Source organism: Siniperca chuatsi, linkage group LG6 (assembly GCF_020085105.1).
Source record: "Siniperca chuatsi isolate FFG_IHB_CAS linkage group LG6, ASM2008510v1, whole genome shotgun sequence".
NCBI lineage: Eukaryota > Metazoa > Chordata > Actinopteri > Centrarchiformes > Sinipercidae > Siniperca > Siniperca chuatsi.
Window position 1 is genome coordinate 6600896 of NC_058047.1, and position 19277 is coordinate 6620172.

The 19277-nt window shown below is 38.6% G+C and overlaps 1 protein-coding gene across 2 annotated transcripts in view; it reads right to left on the minus strand.

Annotated features, from left to right (window-relative positions):
- LOC122877994 (contactin-associated protein-like 4) overlaps window positions 1–17864 on the minus strand; it is a 106452-nt gene extending 88588 nt beyond the window's left edge. The window contains exons 1-2 of one of the 2 annotated variants that reach the window (XM_044200260.1): window positions 17766–17823; window positions 14824–16592 (exon numbers count right to left, since the gene is read on the minus strand). In XM_044200260.1, coding sequence (XP_044056195.1) covers window positions 14824–14908 — 85 coding nt within the window. In that variant the 5' untranslated portion in view covers window positions 14909–16592; window positions 17766–17823. Of the gene's footprint in view, window positions 1–14823; window positions 16593–17765 lie in introns of both variants that reach the window. The other variant, XM_044200262.1, reaches the window with a different exon arrangement.
- Between the last annotated feature and the right edge of the window lie 1413 nt (window positions 17865–19277).

Here is a 19277-nt window from a genome sequence, read left to right on the forward strand (position 1 = left end):
TTTCTAATGTGTTGCTATATTTTGTTGCTGTAAGGGCCACCTTCCAATAGTTTACATAGAAAAACTGCAAAAATACACAGTAGCTATATTGAACATGATTACTGGATTGCCACCTGTCCAGTGGAAGACCCAGATTGATGATCTGTGGCAGCCAGTATCTACCCTGCTGAGTCCTTTAGCAAGAAACTTTGAGGGCTGTTGTTCTGCAGTTGATAAAAGCAGTTATGAAACAGGAGCTGTGACTAAATTTGTCATTTATCCTTGGGGAAGCAGTTTCCCTAGAATACCTGATTATAAACTAATTATCAAATGTTCACTTGTTTCCACGATTACTGCATAAGTGTAATATATATAATCTCCTTTTTAATGGATGCTGTTTTCCACGACTGAGAAAAGAGCCAGTACAAATTATTCACAAACCATTCAGAAATGCCCCGACCTCTCTCCCTACTCTAACAACAAGGCTTCAGCTGAGATTACTTTGTCAACATTATTGGACTTCAGTTCAAGCACAGAGGGATTTTCATTACCTGAAACTATAAACCACAGGCTGTTGACAGTTTTGAATAGCCTGTCATATCCACCTAAGTCTATCAGGTCTAATTCCTCTCCTCTCCGCAGGCACTTCAGAGTTTGTCTATGCATTTCCATTCAAGCTCAGGTCATTTACTGCATCATCAGATAGAAAGGAATCTGCTCACCCGTGATGTGTTGGTTAATTGGTATTTACATGTGTCAAACATATAAAATTGAGTGTCCACCCAGTTCTCAATTTTCAAAACTCTGATTAATGTTTTCAGATGCAAAAAATATGCACATCCAGGTTAATTTAAAGATATTTTCTTGCACTATTAACATATGAAATATGAAACATGGATATAAATTTACAGCATGGTGTGACTCCTGTTCAGACTCGCCTTAACGATGGGGCTATTTTGAGTTTTCAGATGAAACTAGCAGGCTACAAACGTTAGCCACTGGCTTAGCTGGCTAGCCAGCCTACGTAACGTTACCTTGGCAAATACATTGTTGCTGGAAGAAGTGGTTGTAGGTACCCGGTGCCACTGAATCGTCAGCAGTACGGAGATGTGCTACCAGTGGACAACCGTCAGGGCCTATTATATTCTAAAAAATAATATTTAAAAAGTCATCAGTTCTAATTTTATTTTTACGGCTACTGTGCCAATTGATAATATTCTGGCCAATGCTGCCACTGTTGTGTAGGTTACGGTTTATTTTGGAAAATGATCATTAATATGCACATGTGGTGTGTAGGCTTATAAAACTTTGTTGGTTTTGAGGGGTGGCTGTCATGCACTCATATATTCATATTCTGCTCAAGTGCACACACAGCTTGTGTGATGACGCGATTATTTGTAAGGAGGATTTGCATTTTGTTTAAGAAATTAGCTGTTTGTTTTGGTGATAACTCCGTGCTGTTTACTTGTTGCATTGTCTGGACTAAGTTAGTGTCTTATTTTTGTTTCAGAGCTGGAATTGCCACAGGTAACTTTTGAGTAGCTACTATAGGAGAGGACACAGTAAGTTGGGCTGGTAGTTTTGTTTTTTTCCCCGACGAGGGAAGGGGGGTCAGAGGGCCAAGGTTTAAGAGTCACAGTAATGGTTGGAAAACATCAGCCAGTCCCTAAGCTATATTTGGACAATTGCTGTTCCGACGGTCAATTATAGCAAAGAGGTCAGACAATTTCTAACTTGACAGGATTGATGACAGGCTAACAAAATGTTATCAACCAAGCTACTTTTGAGTCAGTGTGACTTCTTTTAACAGGCTATTTGGATCTATCAGATCATCAAAGCTACATTTTTTTACTCCACTTCTGACTAAAGAAAACAACCTGTATAGGCTAGATGTTGGTGGATCCTAACACCATTCATAATGCTGCTTTTTCTTCATTGCCATCCAGCCAGGCCTGAAGCTGACAGAGGCACAGAGCAAGCTGTGGATATAAGCTGCAAAATACAGTTGAATTAGTGTAAAGGTGAAATGAACACTGTAAAACCTCACTGGATAATGTGTTGCAAGAGCACAGCCTTGGCCAAGAAAAGCTGGATAAATGAAGCAGAGGTGTTTGAACAGGCAGGCTGATTTTCCTCGGAGGAGTTGTGACATTTAAAAGGTGACTATGAAAAAAGGTAAAGCACAAATACAGAAAGCTTAGAGGAAAATGAAGGTAAAAGGCTGCTGAACTGCCAGTAACTGACCGGGGCTTTGTCAGACACAGATACATGGAACTACAAGGCATTTCTAAAACAGAGCTACAAGGAAAGCACAGTAAATTCTTGACAGTAGGCTAGACTGACAGCAGAAGGGAACCTAATATGTCACCTTTTCCTGTACAAGTTACCTAAAAGGGAAAATCTGGCACCTTTTATGTGGATTTCCAGTCAGTGTTGATGGTAAATGTAGTCAATTGAAGCAATAAATTCCTCAGTGCATGCTATATTGACGGAGAAAGCTGAGTTCTCATGGCACTACCAGCAGAGCCATGCCGACAGTGCCTACATGTACCAGGATGCATTGCACATGAGCTTCTGATGTCCACACTCACCAAGTGAGCTTTGCGATAACAACAAAGCTAACCGAGTCTAGCTGCACTTCTATCAATTCAATTCAACTGGGCTTTATTGGCATGGGAAACAGATGTTAACATAGCCAAATCATGTGTAAAATAAAAGCATACATAAACCGAAGAATTGTGATATTAAAATATATACACATAAGTAAGATAAGATAATAATAATAATAATAATAATAATAATAATAATAATAATAATAATAATAATAATAATAAGCTGTGAAAAGTCAAAACTAAACACTGCAACATTTATTATCATTAAGCTCTTTAATCTCGTGCTCTCGCTCACTCTCTCTCTCGCTCTCTCATCTTTACAAACTTCTCACCCTTTACCAAAGAGGTGCCAGTAAACAAAGGTTTATCTGCTTTATTATACACTGTGTGACTCTAGAAACAGTACCTGAACCTGCAAACATACCCTTAAGGGCATGGAATCAAACCTCTGTTTCTCTTGCCTCCATAATAATGGATATATATATATAATAAGAATTTATTTTTAGACAGTTACTGTTTGCCCTGTACTCTCAAGGTTTTAGAGATGGTGACAGACATACTCATGTCTACTGTATGTGAAGTCTTGTCGTCTCTGTGTCATTGTGTCTCACTAAGTAGGTCACTGCAGAAATGTCAAGAAAAAAAATCTTGTTTATTGTGTGAGTTAAAAGTAATGCAAATTTTATTTTTTAGCCAGGTTAGTAGCTTGACAAGTTGACTTTTCTGCTTACACCATTCTCACACAAATAAGCTCTGTAATACTGACACACACATCTCTTAACCCTTCTATGCTCACAGCATGACGAACCCTTCTGAAATAGGTTGCCAAAGACCTTCATTTGGACATCACCGTCCTAAGATCTCCCGAGTTAGAAAATTACATTTCATTTATAGTACACTTGTAGAGAAAACTGTTCTCTGCAACACAATATGCCTACTTTTTCTCTTTGAAATGGTATGAAAGCAATGCTGTAATTTCTTCCATGCTAACTACATTAATATGTGGCCCCATGGGGGGCAGACCTAATCAGCAGAATTAAACGGTCAAAAGAAAACTGCATGGCAACAAGGCACCAATTAAAACATTTATCTGGAGTCAGTGAAGTTTAACCCTCATCAAATTAGCACACATGCTGAGTGCTGATACAAGCAACAAAAACATGAATGCAAACGCAATAGTAATGAGAAGGACGATTCAAAATCACTCACAATGAAATATGTCAGTCTTATGCAGATATGGGAAGATTGCTGCAGGTTACATCACTTCTACTAATGGACCCAGGCGGAGATGTGTGGAGTATGTGATGAGCATTTCATTAATGGATGATATTTGCATTTCAAAATAGGGACAAGAAATTGAATGGCATACTTTTCAATGCAGACATTCTCATTGAAAGGACATTAAGTCACTTTGTTAAAAAAATAACACTCAAAACACAAAAAAATCAACATGCTTTTCTTTCTTTCTCTTTTGCCTCCAGCACTTAGGGTTGGCTTTCCAGCTGGGTGTAGAAGAACTGAAATTTCTAAAAGATTTTTTTGAATAATCAATAAAAGCATTGCCTCATTTTCTGAAAGACAAAAAAATTTTGTGCATAACTTAAGCCTTGAGCTACATACATTTTGGAGGCAGGGCTGGAATGGCCATCTGGTGGACCGGGCACTTTCCCGGTGGGCTGACGTGCCTTTTGGGCTGACACAACTGTAATTAACTTTTTTTTGTCTGAACAGCCCATAAAACAGGTAGATCAGCCCACTGGTTTTTTTCTTGACACTGGGATGGCCCAATCACATCTTTAGACCCCTCCCCCGGGCTTTATTAACAGCGCATCTGCAAAAACAGAGTGTCAAAATTATACAAAAACAAGAGCAAGTGAGATGCGTCTTTGGCTGCGTTTCATTAGTCGGTCAACATGCCTTCATTAACTTCCCCTCAGTCCCCGCTGCTATCATAAGTTCCATTTGTCTGGAAAACTGAAGTGAACTTGGTGAGATCGACCCTCGGAGGGCTAAGGGAGCAAGTCAACAACGATGGTCACTCGAGGTGTATATCACCCACAATGCAGTGCAGTTATGCATTTGGTACAAGAAAATACATTCATGGTCAGGTGGCCTTCGCAAAAGATGCCTTCGCATCATTGAAATGGGTCTGCAGGTATTTCTCATGATTTGTAAAAAGCAGTATAACCCTAAGCCTACAACTGGTGGTGGATCCGTGATAGTTTGGGCTGAAAGTGTTTTCCATTTAAATCCCCCACTCCTACCCCGCCCACTTTCCCTTTGCTCTCCAAGTGGCCTCCATGCGACGTGTGCTGTTACGTAATACCAAGGGCTGAGGGGAAGTGGAACTACTAATGAAACAAAGCCTTTAATTAGGCACCAGTGTGGCTGACTGACTACAAATCACTGTTGAAATATAAATCCATTTTACGACCTGACACCACTGTGGTTAAGTTTAGTTAGGTTTCATCCTCCCTTTGCATACTCTGTGGCAATGACTTGTGCTTTTCAATCACCTTTTCGATGAGATGCTTGAAGTGGTTCTTCATGTTATAGGTTTTGCCACGATACCGTCTCACAAAAAGCTGGACCTTCCAAATACAGGTGTATCTAGAATCAATTGAAACCCCTTGACTACACACAGGTGATCTGCATTTTATTTATTATGTGACTCCTAAAACCAACTGGCTGGCCTATTTTTGAATGAATAATTATGCACATTAAATACTTTGATTTGATGTTGTAAAACAATAAAATGTGAAAACTTCCAAGGGTGATACGGAGTAGTCCCTCATTCGTCCAGGAATGTTCCATCGTAGAAAAGGTTTCAATCGTAGTCATTTGGACACTGTTTTCAGAATCAAGACGTTTCTTGAAAAAATTCTCATTCCCAGTTCTCAGACCATTTTTCACAATTGAGAATGACTTCCGGATGGGAGCCGAAACGTCTTGATTCTGAAAACAGTGTCCAGATGACTATGATTGAAACCTTTTCGACCAGGTTCCAAGAAGATGACTACTTTTTATAGACACTCTTTCCTGTGTAAAAGGACATAATGTCCTCTATGTTCAAAGTTTCACATTAAAATACTGTATCTACATTCTCCTGATTCATATGTTGTTGTATATGCTGATTTATGAGCAAGTACAGAGTTGCCTTGGGTGAGATCCTGTAACTGAAAGACTGCTCAGCTTCTCAAGGCCTCTTCACCAACTCTCAGATCTTAAGTAATAGCCCTCATTGATAAATGCTTGTTGTAAAAAGGAGAATTCAAGGTTTATTTTACAACCTGGGTCTTTTTTTTGTAGTTTTGGCCATCATTCTGGTTAAAATAACATAACTGGACTTAAACTGGACTTGTTTAAAACCTTTTATGATTGCTTCGATGGTTACCCAAAGTAACATGTTTTCAAAAGAAAATGGGGTGACCACAGTTACAGAAATAAGATCTTGTTGGTGTCTAGTTTGGGGTGAGCATAAGTCTAGTGTCATTACATAAGGCTCTTTTCACAAAGAGAAGGAGGTCAGAATAGAATCAGTACATGAATAAAAGTCTGGATGGTAATAATTACTATTTATTTCAAGAGGCACTTAAACGGCCCGCTCCCACTGCGCCACTACACTCCTCAAGCCAACAAATATAAAGGCTGTCATTAAATTGGAAAGAGGGTGGTCAAAGTAGAAGTTTAGATAATTATTAACTGTATTTATAACTAATCAAATGTTAATTGTCTGTTTAATTGAGATGGCAATAGCAATGTAGGAGGATGCTGAGACATGTGATACTGTATATAGGGAAAGCTGATCCCTTTAAGTGGCACGAGGCTTGCGGTAATACAATACTATACATACATGCATAACAATAAAATTAAAATTCTAGTTTTTTTACAACTTGCGTCTTATATTGGCAGTTTCATTTCTATCTTTAATAAGCATTTCCTTCCTCATAAAACATTTGCAAAGACGATTTTTTTTTTTACATTTTGAAAGTTGCTTTTTTTTTACATCCATGTAGCTTGTGGTTTTCTTCTTCACTGCCTTTGTTGGCACATTGCTGCACTTCATGGCGAGTTACTGCCACCTGTCAAATAATTTAGATATTGCTTACGTGTGCGTCCTCGCGTGCATGCACGAGACAAACAAAACGGGGACCCATTTTGCTCCACAGCACTACTAATGGTCATAATCTCCACAGGGTATCTTTAACTTGGTGAGTACAATGTCATTATAACTGATAGGAATGATGGCCAAAACTATGAAAATAAGACAGATGTTGTAATAAACTTGAATTATCCTTTAATCTTAAAGTCCAACAGAAATGAAATTGCTTTTTGTGTCTGCTACAGCATGCATACATGCTCTATAAATCACATTTCCTGTGTTCTCCTTTAAGAAAAAAAATCAGAAACCAAAAGGGAGAATTTTAGATTTTTTTGGTTTCATCATGGCACCTCATATTTTTGCCTTAATTTATTGGAATGCAGCAGAACCACAGACTTTGGACAACAACCCACATTAGCTTTCCTGCTAAAGTCTCCTTATTTAAGGTCTTGTCCTGCACCTTAGCTTGTTCAACGAGTGACCAAACAAACATTCATCGGGGAAAAGTGCACTGCTAACATCAGTTTGCAGATTAGATAGCTAATTAGCTGCTCGTCTGTAACACATTAAACAGCATGTAAACATAGCTGTAAATGTCATTTCAGTCCAGTTAGATACTGGTGTGGTTTTTACTCTTCAATACCACTACCAACACACTGTCTACCCATGACATGTCGGCTGCAGCGCAAGTTTGTATACTTGTATGTCTCTCTTCACCGGCAATGTGGCAGCCTGCCAGCTGCTATCAATCAAACACAGACACCGACACGCCCCTCCAGCTGGTGGGACGAAAAAGGGATGACTAAATTTAATCTAATTTTTAGAAAGTGGGAACATTAAAGAAAAAAAAACTGTTTTCATTTAATTGATGTAACATTTGAGGTATTGCTACTGTGGTTAAGAGACATTGTTAATAAAACTTACACATTAGAAGGCTTGATGTTTAAACACCATTATTCTGCACAAGTTAGCCAGTTTTCAGAAGTCATATTTGCCCAATAAAGGCTGATAAATAAATTACATTATGCCATGCTTGTAGTCTCAGTACCAGATAATCTGTAAGAAAGAAAAATAGCAAAAAACCAAACAACTGGCAGAAAAAATGTCACTGCGGTTTTCAGCATGACTAAGGAGTTTGACAAACTGTAGGTCAAAGTCTATTATAGGCAAATGACATCCATTAAAATAAAATGTTAATATTAGAAAATGCTCTTCATTGTACTACTCTGGTTTGTTATTGGTTTACTCTTAACAATTAAAGCTGAGAAAAATGTTGATACATGTCTTACAAATGTAGTTCTGCTCACCAATTGTGATAACTGTCATGGATAAAGTGACAATGTCTTCAAATAAAGCACTTAACCTATTTCACAAGAGCAGGGTTTTCTTCAAAGAAAAGTTAATTGCGTTGAAAAACCATGTTACAGTAATTTCACCCCACTGGCAAGAAAAGTAAGATTGTGATACAGAAGAACAGGACTTCATTGCTGAAACTTGAGTTGCTGTGCAGCACAGAGCTACAGCTGTGTGAAGGTGGGTTGAGGGGAGTCAGGCCAATGAATCTGACATCACACTCTCTCACACACACACACACACACACAAGAAAAAAAGAAACCCACTGATGGGTGAAATGAGAGAAGGAGTTGGGAGTGTCACTGCATGGCTTAAAGACGGAGGGCAACTACAATGAATGTCCACACAGTGCACTGAACCAAACTCCTCCACTTCTTCTCTTTTTTGTACACTCCATATTTTTTTTTCTACCAGCTCCTGCTCTTGTTCCTCTTTTTCTCTTTGCTGTCTTCTTCTCCCCATCACACTAGAAATAGAAATATAGTGTCCTTTAAATTCTCTATCTCTGTTTTACTTTAAATGTTTGGCTCAGCTTTGTCCACTGTTACCGCCTGTTTCCTTAATAATGAACGAAATGTTGGTCATTTAATTTATTAAATTTGAGGATTTTAAGGATCACATTGGCCTCCTTCAATAAAAAAAAAAAAAAAACGTGTTTAACCCCAACAATGCACAACAGTCAAGGCATTTTGGGGGGAGAAATATGCTGGGCTTTAGTGCTTGGGATGCACATACAGTTATTCATTTCATTGGCTGGCAATTACTAATGTAGTAAAACTGATATGGCCTACAAGTGAAATATTTAAGTAGATATTAGAATTGTTTACTAGTTTAAAGCTGCTATAATCAATATTTTTATTTTAACAATGGATCAAATTACTATGTGTATGTCAAAGGTGCTGCTCATAGTGATGAACCCACAGAGTTATCACCTGAATATGCAGTTCCCCTTAGCTCTATAGAGCATTTTAGCATCTTTTAGCTCGTTGTTTGTCTTACTTTTAGCTCATACTCTGGCATGCAAAGCTAAAACCACTTTGTTGCTAAGTACTTATTACTCTGCTACCATCTGGCAATCAAACAGTCTGACCAGTTGATAATCTCACAGCAAGGTCCATTTAGTAGCTGTTCTGGAACTTGTCATCATATCACATGTTCTTCATCAACAGATCGAGTGTGCATAAAAATATTAACTTTTTGAACTTAGAACTTCAACTTAATTGAGCCAATGTGGGCAAGAAGTCTTTAAAGTGCTCAGAAAAAAAGGGAAATTTGAACATCTACAATTATATGACAACTGGGCAAACTCCACCTGCTGATGAAGATTAAGTAATACGATTGAAAGCTCCAGAGCAGACCTTGTGGTGAGATTGATCTCTCAATTTTTCATTATGTTTCATAAAAGTCAATGAAATCATGTTATATGCATTATCTACAGTTTAAAAAGTTGCACATGTACATCAATATACAGGTATGTTTTAGCATATTACCCTTGGAGCTGCCAGTCATGAATCTAGATTCTACCCACTTGTTTTTTGCAGTGGTGGAATGTAACTAAGTGCATTTACTTAGGTACACTTTTGAGGTGCTTAACGAGAGTATTTCAATTCCATGCTATTTCTACTCCACTAAATTTCAAAGGAAAATAGTGCACTTCTTACTCCACTACTTAATCTAACAGTTACTGTAAAAGCTTATAAAAATATATATTAAGTAGGCTAGATCAAATTTGGTCCACCTCCACCAGCTACAACATCAAAATGCCACTTACATGTTAATGCATCAGAGATAATAATGCAACAATATAATATGAAATAATATAACCCAGTCCAATGTAATGGAGTATTTTTAAATTGTGGTATTGCTGTTGTTACAGTAAAGCATTTGAATATTTCTTCCAGTGATTTTCTTGAGTCTAAAAGCCCAGGAAACATTATTTCCTGAGAGAAATTTCTTTGTCACTATACTTACTGTTTGGAAAATAAAAAAGTTTTTATGAACTGAATGTCAACTGTCACTGAATCTTTGTGTAACATAAAGCACCAACGGACTGTTACAAAGAGGTGATGAATTCACAGTATATAAACATGCCACTCATCATTAATACAGTGTGTTTTTGCTAATGGCTGATTCCCCTTAGTTTCTACTTTCTTCCAGCTTCAGAGAGTGACAGTGAGCAGTGACCTCAGCAGAATGTGGCTGATTCTTGGACCGATAACAAGTCATCTGATATAATGACAGGGCCATTTGATGAATGGGTCTGTTTTTAAGGAGGCAGACATCCACTGGGGAGCTGGCCTTGGGCAAACACAAAATCCCACAGGTCACAAAGGCAGATGGATGGACTGCAGTTCTCTGTCACTTTTATCGCTTAACTACTTGTCCCTGGATTAATAAATCTAGATTCATGACTGGCAGCTCCAGGCTCACACTACCAGCCACTGCCACCTTTATGTAACCTTGACTTAATCAGAACCTCTTCATGACTCCACTTTTACTAAACACATTTTCATAAATGACACTAAAGAAGAAAAGTAAAGGCGATTTATCCTCCACGACTTTGCTCTTTCCTCATGGCGGTTCTCTAAGACTTCATCGTCTCATGAAGCATTAAGGACAGCAGGGTTTTTCAGAAAAAATGTCTCACACATTCACACCAAATTGATTTTATTCAGAGGTTTATGTTCTCTCAGTGCAAACCACCAGCTCACTGAAAAGTAATAAATTCTGATGAGACAGGGCTGTTCGCATATGAAGCAGGGAGCTAGGCCCAAATTTAAATCAACTTCTCCCAGCATATTTTTTACCAACTTATTCTCTGTCTGGCTGTGGACTGGAGGAGATGAATTTCCAGCAGTCTGAGAAAATAACAGCACCTTAATGCCCCCCTCTTCCTCCTTAAATTATCAAACATCTACCCAACCCACAGTCTCAGCTATCTGAGAGATGAAACACTCCTGAAGTTACCCCCCTGCTTCCTATGGTGCATCAATCAAGATGAAGACAAAATGATGTTTTCTGTAATGTAGAAAAATATAAAAGACATGTGTTTACCTGTACACTGCTTGTGGAAAATTGGTAGCGATGGTAATTGCAAAATTAAACAAAAGTAGGAGCGTATGTGGATATGTAAGGCAAATTTCCCCTTGGGGACAATAAAGTTGAAGATGAAGTTGAAGGGAGGAAGAAGGTACTGATTGAGACATTGTTAGTGATAGTAATGGTGATGATAAATGATGATGACGTATTGAGAATCCTCACCAGAAAAATGACAGCATTGGTAATTTGTTCGAATGCTTGGAATGACTTGTGTTTTCCTGACAAGTGACCTCTTGCAGACAATTATTTTTCTTTCTCACTAGAAAAGACAGTAGTCTGACATTGTTATACTGCCACAACACCCCTTAGAAAGAGGTCAGACTGAATGGCTGGGCATACGAAGCATATGACTTCAACACTGAGGGCTGAGCCTTCTCCAACCAACAGTCACCATTGATTTCTTTTAACCATGAAGGGAATTTTTCCCTAACCTTAGCCAAGTTTTAGTTGCCTAAACTTAACCAAATCTTAACCACAGTGTCCGTTCATCTGAAAGTGTCCGTTCATCTTTGCTTTTAATACTCTAATACTAATACTGTGTGTGGTTTTGTCTTTCTAGACTTGGTTTTAGGGTTAGGTTTCGAATTAGATTTAGGTGAAGTTACGGTAAGGGCTGGGGTTAGGAGCGTAGGACTGATGGGACAAAGGGGACTGAGTATGCGGGGCCCTCATGTAAGATACTAGAATGAATAGCCATGGAAGTGGCCCATAGAGAATGTCTATACACAGGGTCCAGAATTTTGTGCTACGCCCCTGGCTCGGGTTAGGCATGTAATTGTGATGGTGCTTGTCGGATGTTTAAACAGCATCTAAAACCTTCTCCTTTCAAGCTGTTTTTTTTAATTCTTCACACAATTATTTATGTAATTTTTCGTATGTTTTGCACGTAAGTGTGTGCCATTATCCCCATTTGAGCAATTCATCGCATCTGCTATGACAGGAGGCTTTCTACATGTTGAAAACACCTATACGCACTTTTGCCTTCAGACGCTGTCTAATGCCTTGTCATATGAACTATTTCATTTCATGTTAGGTTAGGGTTAAGATTACCCTATTCCCTTAAGTACAAATGTGTGTGTATGTACGTGTGTGTTTAAATTTAAGGTCCCATTTTCAGACAGTCTCTCCTGGAAAGCATTCATAGTGACACACAAAAATTTAAAAAAAAAAATGTTGCAGTGTTTAGTTTTCACTTTTTGTATTTGTATTTTAACTGCAAGTCTACAATTTCTTCTTCTTATTATTATCATCCAATCTTACTTATCTGTATATATTTTAATATCATAATTCTTCTGTTTATGTATGTATTTTTTATTTTACACATGCTTTGGCAATGTTAACATCTGTTTCCCATGCCAGTAAAGCCCACCTGAATTGAATTGAACTGAATTGAGAGAGGGACATACAGTATATTAACAGAAAAAAGACAGAAAGTAACGCTGAAGATGACAAATGTAACAATGATGGAAACCTCCTGTCCCCCATGTACAAAACAGGATGAATGATATGATAGTTCTTAGTTACTGAGATGAAACCTTTTCATTTCTTAGGAGCCATAATCTGGACAGAAGACAGGTGATTAAGTGGTTGATAAAGGCTCTGACTGACATACAGTATGCTGCAGAGCAAAATATATGAAGCATAGTGAGTGATACAGTAAAAATGTTGCTTTTGTGATTTGTCTCTTGGTCTTGAGCTCCATGCACCGACGGAATAGTTGTGTCTGAGCCAACACAGACAATGTGCCTGTTTCATCTGGATGTAGGTTAATTTCATTCCATAGTATCAATACCCCTTTTTATTTTACAGCAGTTGTCTTCCCAAACAATCGATACAGTTGAGGAACCACAATGCCTATTGATGCATCCATCTCTCTGTCCTCCACACCCAGCACCATCATCCATCCATCTTTCTATTCAACCAATTGATTAACAATGTGTGTGTGAAAACATTCTGATCCATCAGGCTTATTAGTGATTTCTTTGTCAATCTACCTACAGGGATGGCACGTAAAAGGCTGCACTTCTTTACATCAGTCGAAAGGAGTACAGTATAATTACAGTGGGGAGGAAGGGTCATCAGATTTTACTGAGACACTACTTCAACAGTGCAGCTACTGGAACTATTCATTAAAACTTCCTGAGAGGAAAACAACAGCTCATATACATTCAGGGATTTAACAGCAGTGGGGAATAGAAGATCTATCTATCTAGCTATCTATTCTCTCACTTGTTGCAGGGTAAATTCTCTCATTCCTTAGAAACAGTTTACTCATACAGCTAATAAATGAGCAACTTTTTCAGTGACTTCCCTTCTGAAATCATCTCTTTACCCAAGAACCTACTTTTTAGGATCTATTCTGAAACCTTTTCTGATTATAAAACAGGAGCTGAAGCGGCAGCAACAGCAGCAGCAGCATCCTCCTGTGCAGCTCTCACATCTCCACGGACAGACCACAGTCTCTCCCCCTGTCTCTTCATCTCATGGGAAAACATCAAATGCTGGAAAAGCTAAAATAAGAACGGAACTTGTGAGATTCTTGGTCTCTTAAAACTTGACAGCCGTAAACCCCCTGAGGATGTGCACTCCCTTTCAACAACAAGCACCCGCGGTGGTCGGATCAGACCCAGCCAACTGTTTAATTCACAGAATAAACTGCATGAGCCACAGTCTTCCCAAACTGGAGAAAGAGGTCAAGTCGCAGCTGCTGTCTTAATGTCCCTCTTTAATGCCTTTATTTAGAAAAAAAAGTCAGAGCTCTTTCAAAATGAATGATGCCAGAAATTAAGGCAGATTTCATAACTCTTTTAGGAATAGGCTCTAGCTGAAAACACTTAGTCAATTAGTTATTAGTTGAACTGTTTTGATAATCGTTTAAGTCATTTTTCAAGCAAAATTGCAGCTCCTATAATTACAGGATTTGTTGCTTTTCTCTGTTTTAAATAATTGGAAACTGAATATCTTTGGGTTTTGGACTGCTGGTCAGACACAACAGGAATTTGAAGGCGTCATTTTGGACTTTGGGAAATTGTAATGAGCATTTTTCCACATTTTATAGATTACATTAATCAATGAATTGACAAAATAACTGGCAGATTAATCAATAATGAAAATAATCCTTAATTGCAACCCTAGAATAGGTATTTGAGTTTAGATTATCTTGATTAATGAAGATATTTAAACATATTTCAGTTATTTTGATTTATTCTAGCTTTATGAAAAGTATAGCCCTTATGTTCAAATCCTGTCATTAGCTATTATATCAAGACAAAGAAGAAAAACACGTTCTTTTAATTTTTAAATCAATTCAATTCTGCGGGGCTTTATTGGCATGGGAAACAGATGTTAACATTGCCAAAGCATGTGTGAAACAAACAAACAGAAAAAAATGTGCTATTAGAAAATATACAGATAATATAATAACAAAAATCACTTTAATTCACTTGACTTTAATTTTCTTTCTTAATGAGCTGATTTGTCATTACTTGCAGTTAAAAGTCTCACCAACAGCCATATCTGTCGATAGATAACAAGCCAAATAGCCTACAGTATTGTCAGCCCATACCATAACAGCCGGGTAATGTCTTAGTGCAATAATAAACCCCGGAGGTCCCTTTCAACAAAACAACTCACTCAACAGCCCGCTCTCACTCCAGGGAAGCGCACAGAGCCGCTCACCTTCTCCACCTGTCCCACAGGAGCAGAGCACGAGCGAGATGAGCAGCGCAGTAATCCCAGCGATTGTTTTAATCCCCAGAGACATGTTGAAGCGACGGGATGCTGCAGAGTACAATCCTAGCTGTCGGAGGGTAGACAGTCCGTCCTTCTTCCTCCTCCTCCTCTTCTCTTCTCCTGTTTGCTTCTCTCCTCTCCTCTCCTCCAGCTCCGCTCCGGTGCGCTGCGCTGCGCTGCAGTAGCCCTGCTGCCACAGTGTGGAGGGGCCGTCCGGTACTCAGTGGAGAGGAGGATGCTCTCACACCGCCTGTCCTCCGTCAAGTGATGGAGTGAAAAGAAGGAGCTAGGAAACCAGTCCCAGGACTGGTTTCACTACAGCGGGAGAACATGTGGCTGTTTTTTATGTGTAACTCCTAATGCAGCTGTGAGCTATAGGTCTCAATCATCTGACAATTGTCACATTTCTTTGCATGGGACCAGGGATGCAGAAGATAAACTCATGGACAGATTATGAGACAATGGGCCCCTGGGCACAGACATGTAAAAGGCCCCTCACCCCTTCTAAATAAAGGCAAGAAGACAGACTAAAAAAGTCTGCAATCTGCGCAGCAAACTACAGTCATTTGGTGTCTCTTTGTAGTCGTTTTGCATCTCTTTCAGAAACATTTCGTAGGTGAAGACCAGGGGCCCCCTGACCCATTGGGCCCCTGGGCCGCTGCGCAGTAGGCCCATTTAGCATCACATCCAGCTTTTCAAACTAACATTCTGAGACATGCAATGAAGCTGTTCAATGTTAGCGAGTAGAGGATCAGATCATTTGCTGAAGTCCACCTTTAAAAATCCCCTTCAGACATGTTTTAAGATATGTGCTTTTAATAATTGTGTGTGTCTTATATGGTTTCTCCACAAAAAAAAACTAAATACTAACTAACTCGTTTATAAAAAGTACATCCACTCCTTCTCCCTCACGGAAAAAAACAAACTGAATCTGTAAATGTGTTTCCTTTAACTACTGGACATAAGATGTATCCTCATCACACTTATGTAAGTTGCATACTACAATTTGCTTCTAAACTAGTTCCTATTACGTACACGTGTCAGATTTAAGGTGAATACAGAGAAACTTTCCCCCTTCAGCAGATGAATGCTAAAACAGCCTTTGAGTGTCAAACTCTGCACATACATCATTCTGCACAGTGAAGATCAAACATCCAAGTGAAGTGACAATAGGCAATACACAATTTTGAGTGGAGGGGGACTTTAAATGTATCACTGCATCACTGGTTGAGAACCATTTTTTATCAAATTAGGACACTAAAAAGTGGTGCTATGAGTTCCTAAGTGCCTTCTCTTCCATACCTTATTTTAGCAGGATACTGTGTATCTGCGCCCTAATGTTACACTTCAATGCTTCATTTTCACAAAAGAAGGGCACTTGAGCAGCCCAGGTGCCCCTCTGGAGCTCATCAGTAATAATTTTGTCAGTGTTTAATCACTTTTCCTTGATATTTGTAATATTTGGTTGGAAAACTGGGCACTTTCTTTGCATGCAAATATACATTATATTTGTACATTACATTTAATGGGAAGGTAACAAAATGTAGCTATTTCTAAATCCTTACCTCAAGATCTGATTATTGCACTGTGGTGCAAACCTAAAAGGTGATGATTGCATGGGATTGCTCTCACAAAAATATTTTTAAGGGCCTTTTGAGAGACTTTTTTCACATCCATCTGGGGAGGTTACTGTAGGTCACATGGCCTCTGGTACTCTGCAGCAAATAAAAGCCCCACAAAGAACACAAGGATCTCTCAAACATTCATTTTGGTAATTATAGTCATTTGTGTGGACCAAGTGGAATAATAGAATAGAAATATAGTACTATGTTAAAAACACACAAACCTTCATTTGTTAGCAATTATCAGAAATTATTTTTACAAACAAAATCTGTAATGGAAACTAAAATGAATACATAGTCATCTCAATAAGAGGTCAGTAGTGCAAGTACAATGTATTTCCTCCCTTGGAAGGTCATGTTTACATTGAAAAGCAGATTACCCCCCAAATAAAATATGTAGGGACTATGTTGTCCTCAACTTTTCTAGGGAAGTGTTCCATTAAATATTATTCCTCCAATTTTTCTGACTTTATAGAAAATTCAGAGTGCAGAGAGACGAGAAAGCTGACTGAAGGACACAGAGAGTGAAGGCTGGATTGAACAGAGACCTCTCAGCTGCAATGCACCTCAGTCAGATAAAGACACACTTTTGACAACTGAAGAAACTGTCACCTCTGAGCCCATGTCACACTCAGTCCACACCACAAAGTCTGAATATTTTGCAAGGCCTCAGATCAATGAATATTCTAGTCTGACACACCTCATCAGTCATTTTGATGTCAAGTTAGGATGTTTGGCAGAAAAACACTTTTATAATGATGTATGTACTTTTGACACATTCAGTGAGTGAGCACTTGAATTTTAAAATAAGATGTCCATCAACCAATCGAATCTACATTTATCTCTCAGGGTCACACATAGCCCTGCACAAAGACATTGCAAACTTTAGATGAGCACCCACAAATGTCAGGTATCCACAAATACCCCCCAAAACACAAAGCCAAATATACCACTGACCTTCACACCGGAAGAAACAGCAGCTTTTGTTGCTTCCTGTGAAGGTCATCAGTGGGAGCGGCAGTAGTTTAGCCTTGCTAGTGTTCACCCACACAACCTTTGATACTTTCTCTCAGGTGCATGCTGTTTCTTATCAAGGTCATGTATTGCAAGTGTAGGTTGCCAGCACAGTCTCTTTGATGAGGGTCTTTTTGGAGGAGTGCACAATACAAGACATTTGTTTTGTCTTTGCTTCAGTCAGACATTGTGGGTGAACAACCAAAATCAAAAGCCTACTGTTACTTAAATATTTAGAAACTTTGATCTTACCCATGTCTTTCTCAATTGCTTTCATCAATTTTAGTGGGTAAAAATGTCCCCCTTCTTTTTTTTTTTTTTTTTTTTTAACCATACCATTACTTTCCTTTCCTTTCCTTTCCTTTCCTGGTTTTTATACAGGAAGCTCCCCCCACAGGGACAAACCTATGTTAGGGTTAATCAATTAAGCAATACAAACGACATTTATATATAAAACAATTAAGACAATGTCTAAACATTATTCTAATTGTACTAACATAGATATTTTGAAGTTATGAGTTGTTTTTGGTTTATAAAAAGTCTATTGCATTGTTTGAAAACAACCAAAACCCCCCTCTGTACTCTACCCAACATGGTTCAGTCTGGGTCCCCCTACTATAAAGCACATTGGATGCTTTTACTTCATGTTTGGCAGTTTGGACCTTTAACCAGGAGGTAACAAGGATTGGAGCACTGTGGAACAAACATTTGAGTAACTGAAGTTGAAAATTAACCAATAATTTAATTTCCATTTTGTGTCAAATGTAGTTATATCATTAACATGTAAATGTTGTTGTGTGCATACTGAAATGACCAAGAAAAGATTCTATTGTTAGTAGGTTGCCATGCTATACTCAACATGTGCTGTATTGTTCACTATGCGAACATAATTTAGCCACAGAGGCCTGGGCTACACAGTGCAATGGAAGAGTGGTGCATTGGTAACGTAGCTTAACTACACAACTAGAACTACAAATCTATTGTGCTTTATTCCAGGATGGAATAAATAATACCTGCAGAAACTGGTGTGTGATGTGTTTGGGCAGTGTACAACCTTATAGGACACTGATCAGCACCGTGACACTGGTTTTATGCAAAAATGCATTCTGAAGTTCAGCTGAAGCTAATTTGATGCTTCAGCCAATCTAGTGGTTGTCTTTGAGGTTTTTAGGTGGTGTACAGGCGTCACACTACTTCCGCCTTTGTTTCAGTCATTATTTACACGACCACAAGAAAACCTAAACGTGGGTTATTTTACTGTAAACATTTGAACAATCGACTCATCTCATTTCTGGAATGGACAGTCTCACTATGGCAAGATGTGTTAAACACAAGATGACTGGACTTACACTGAGTGATTGGTACCATTTGAATGATCAAACACCACCTATAAAATAGTGTTATGTGGGGGAGTTTACATTTTGAAGCATTAGGGAATCCATCAAGTTATAAGGTAGATTTATTTATCATTTTACAACACAGGGTTGTATAACGAGATTTGAGTTGTAAAAGTTTGAGTTGTGAAATAAAACTATTTTACATGGAGTGCTAAGGATGAATTACGGAGTCGCTCAGCCTGAGAGAAGAAGCTGCTCTGTAGTCTGGTGGTACGACAGCAGATGTTTCTGTATCTCTTTCCAGATGGCACAGGATGTGGCTGGGTGGGTACTGTCTTTTAGTATCCTTTGGGCTCTGTGCAGGCACCTCACCTCTCCGATATCACTGATGCTCTGTAGGTTGGTACCAATGATCTTCTGAGCGGTT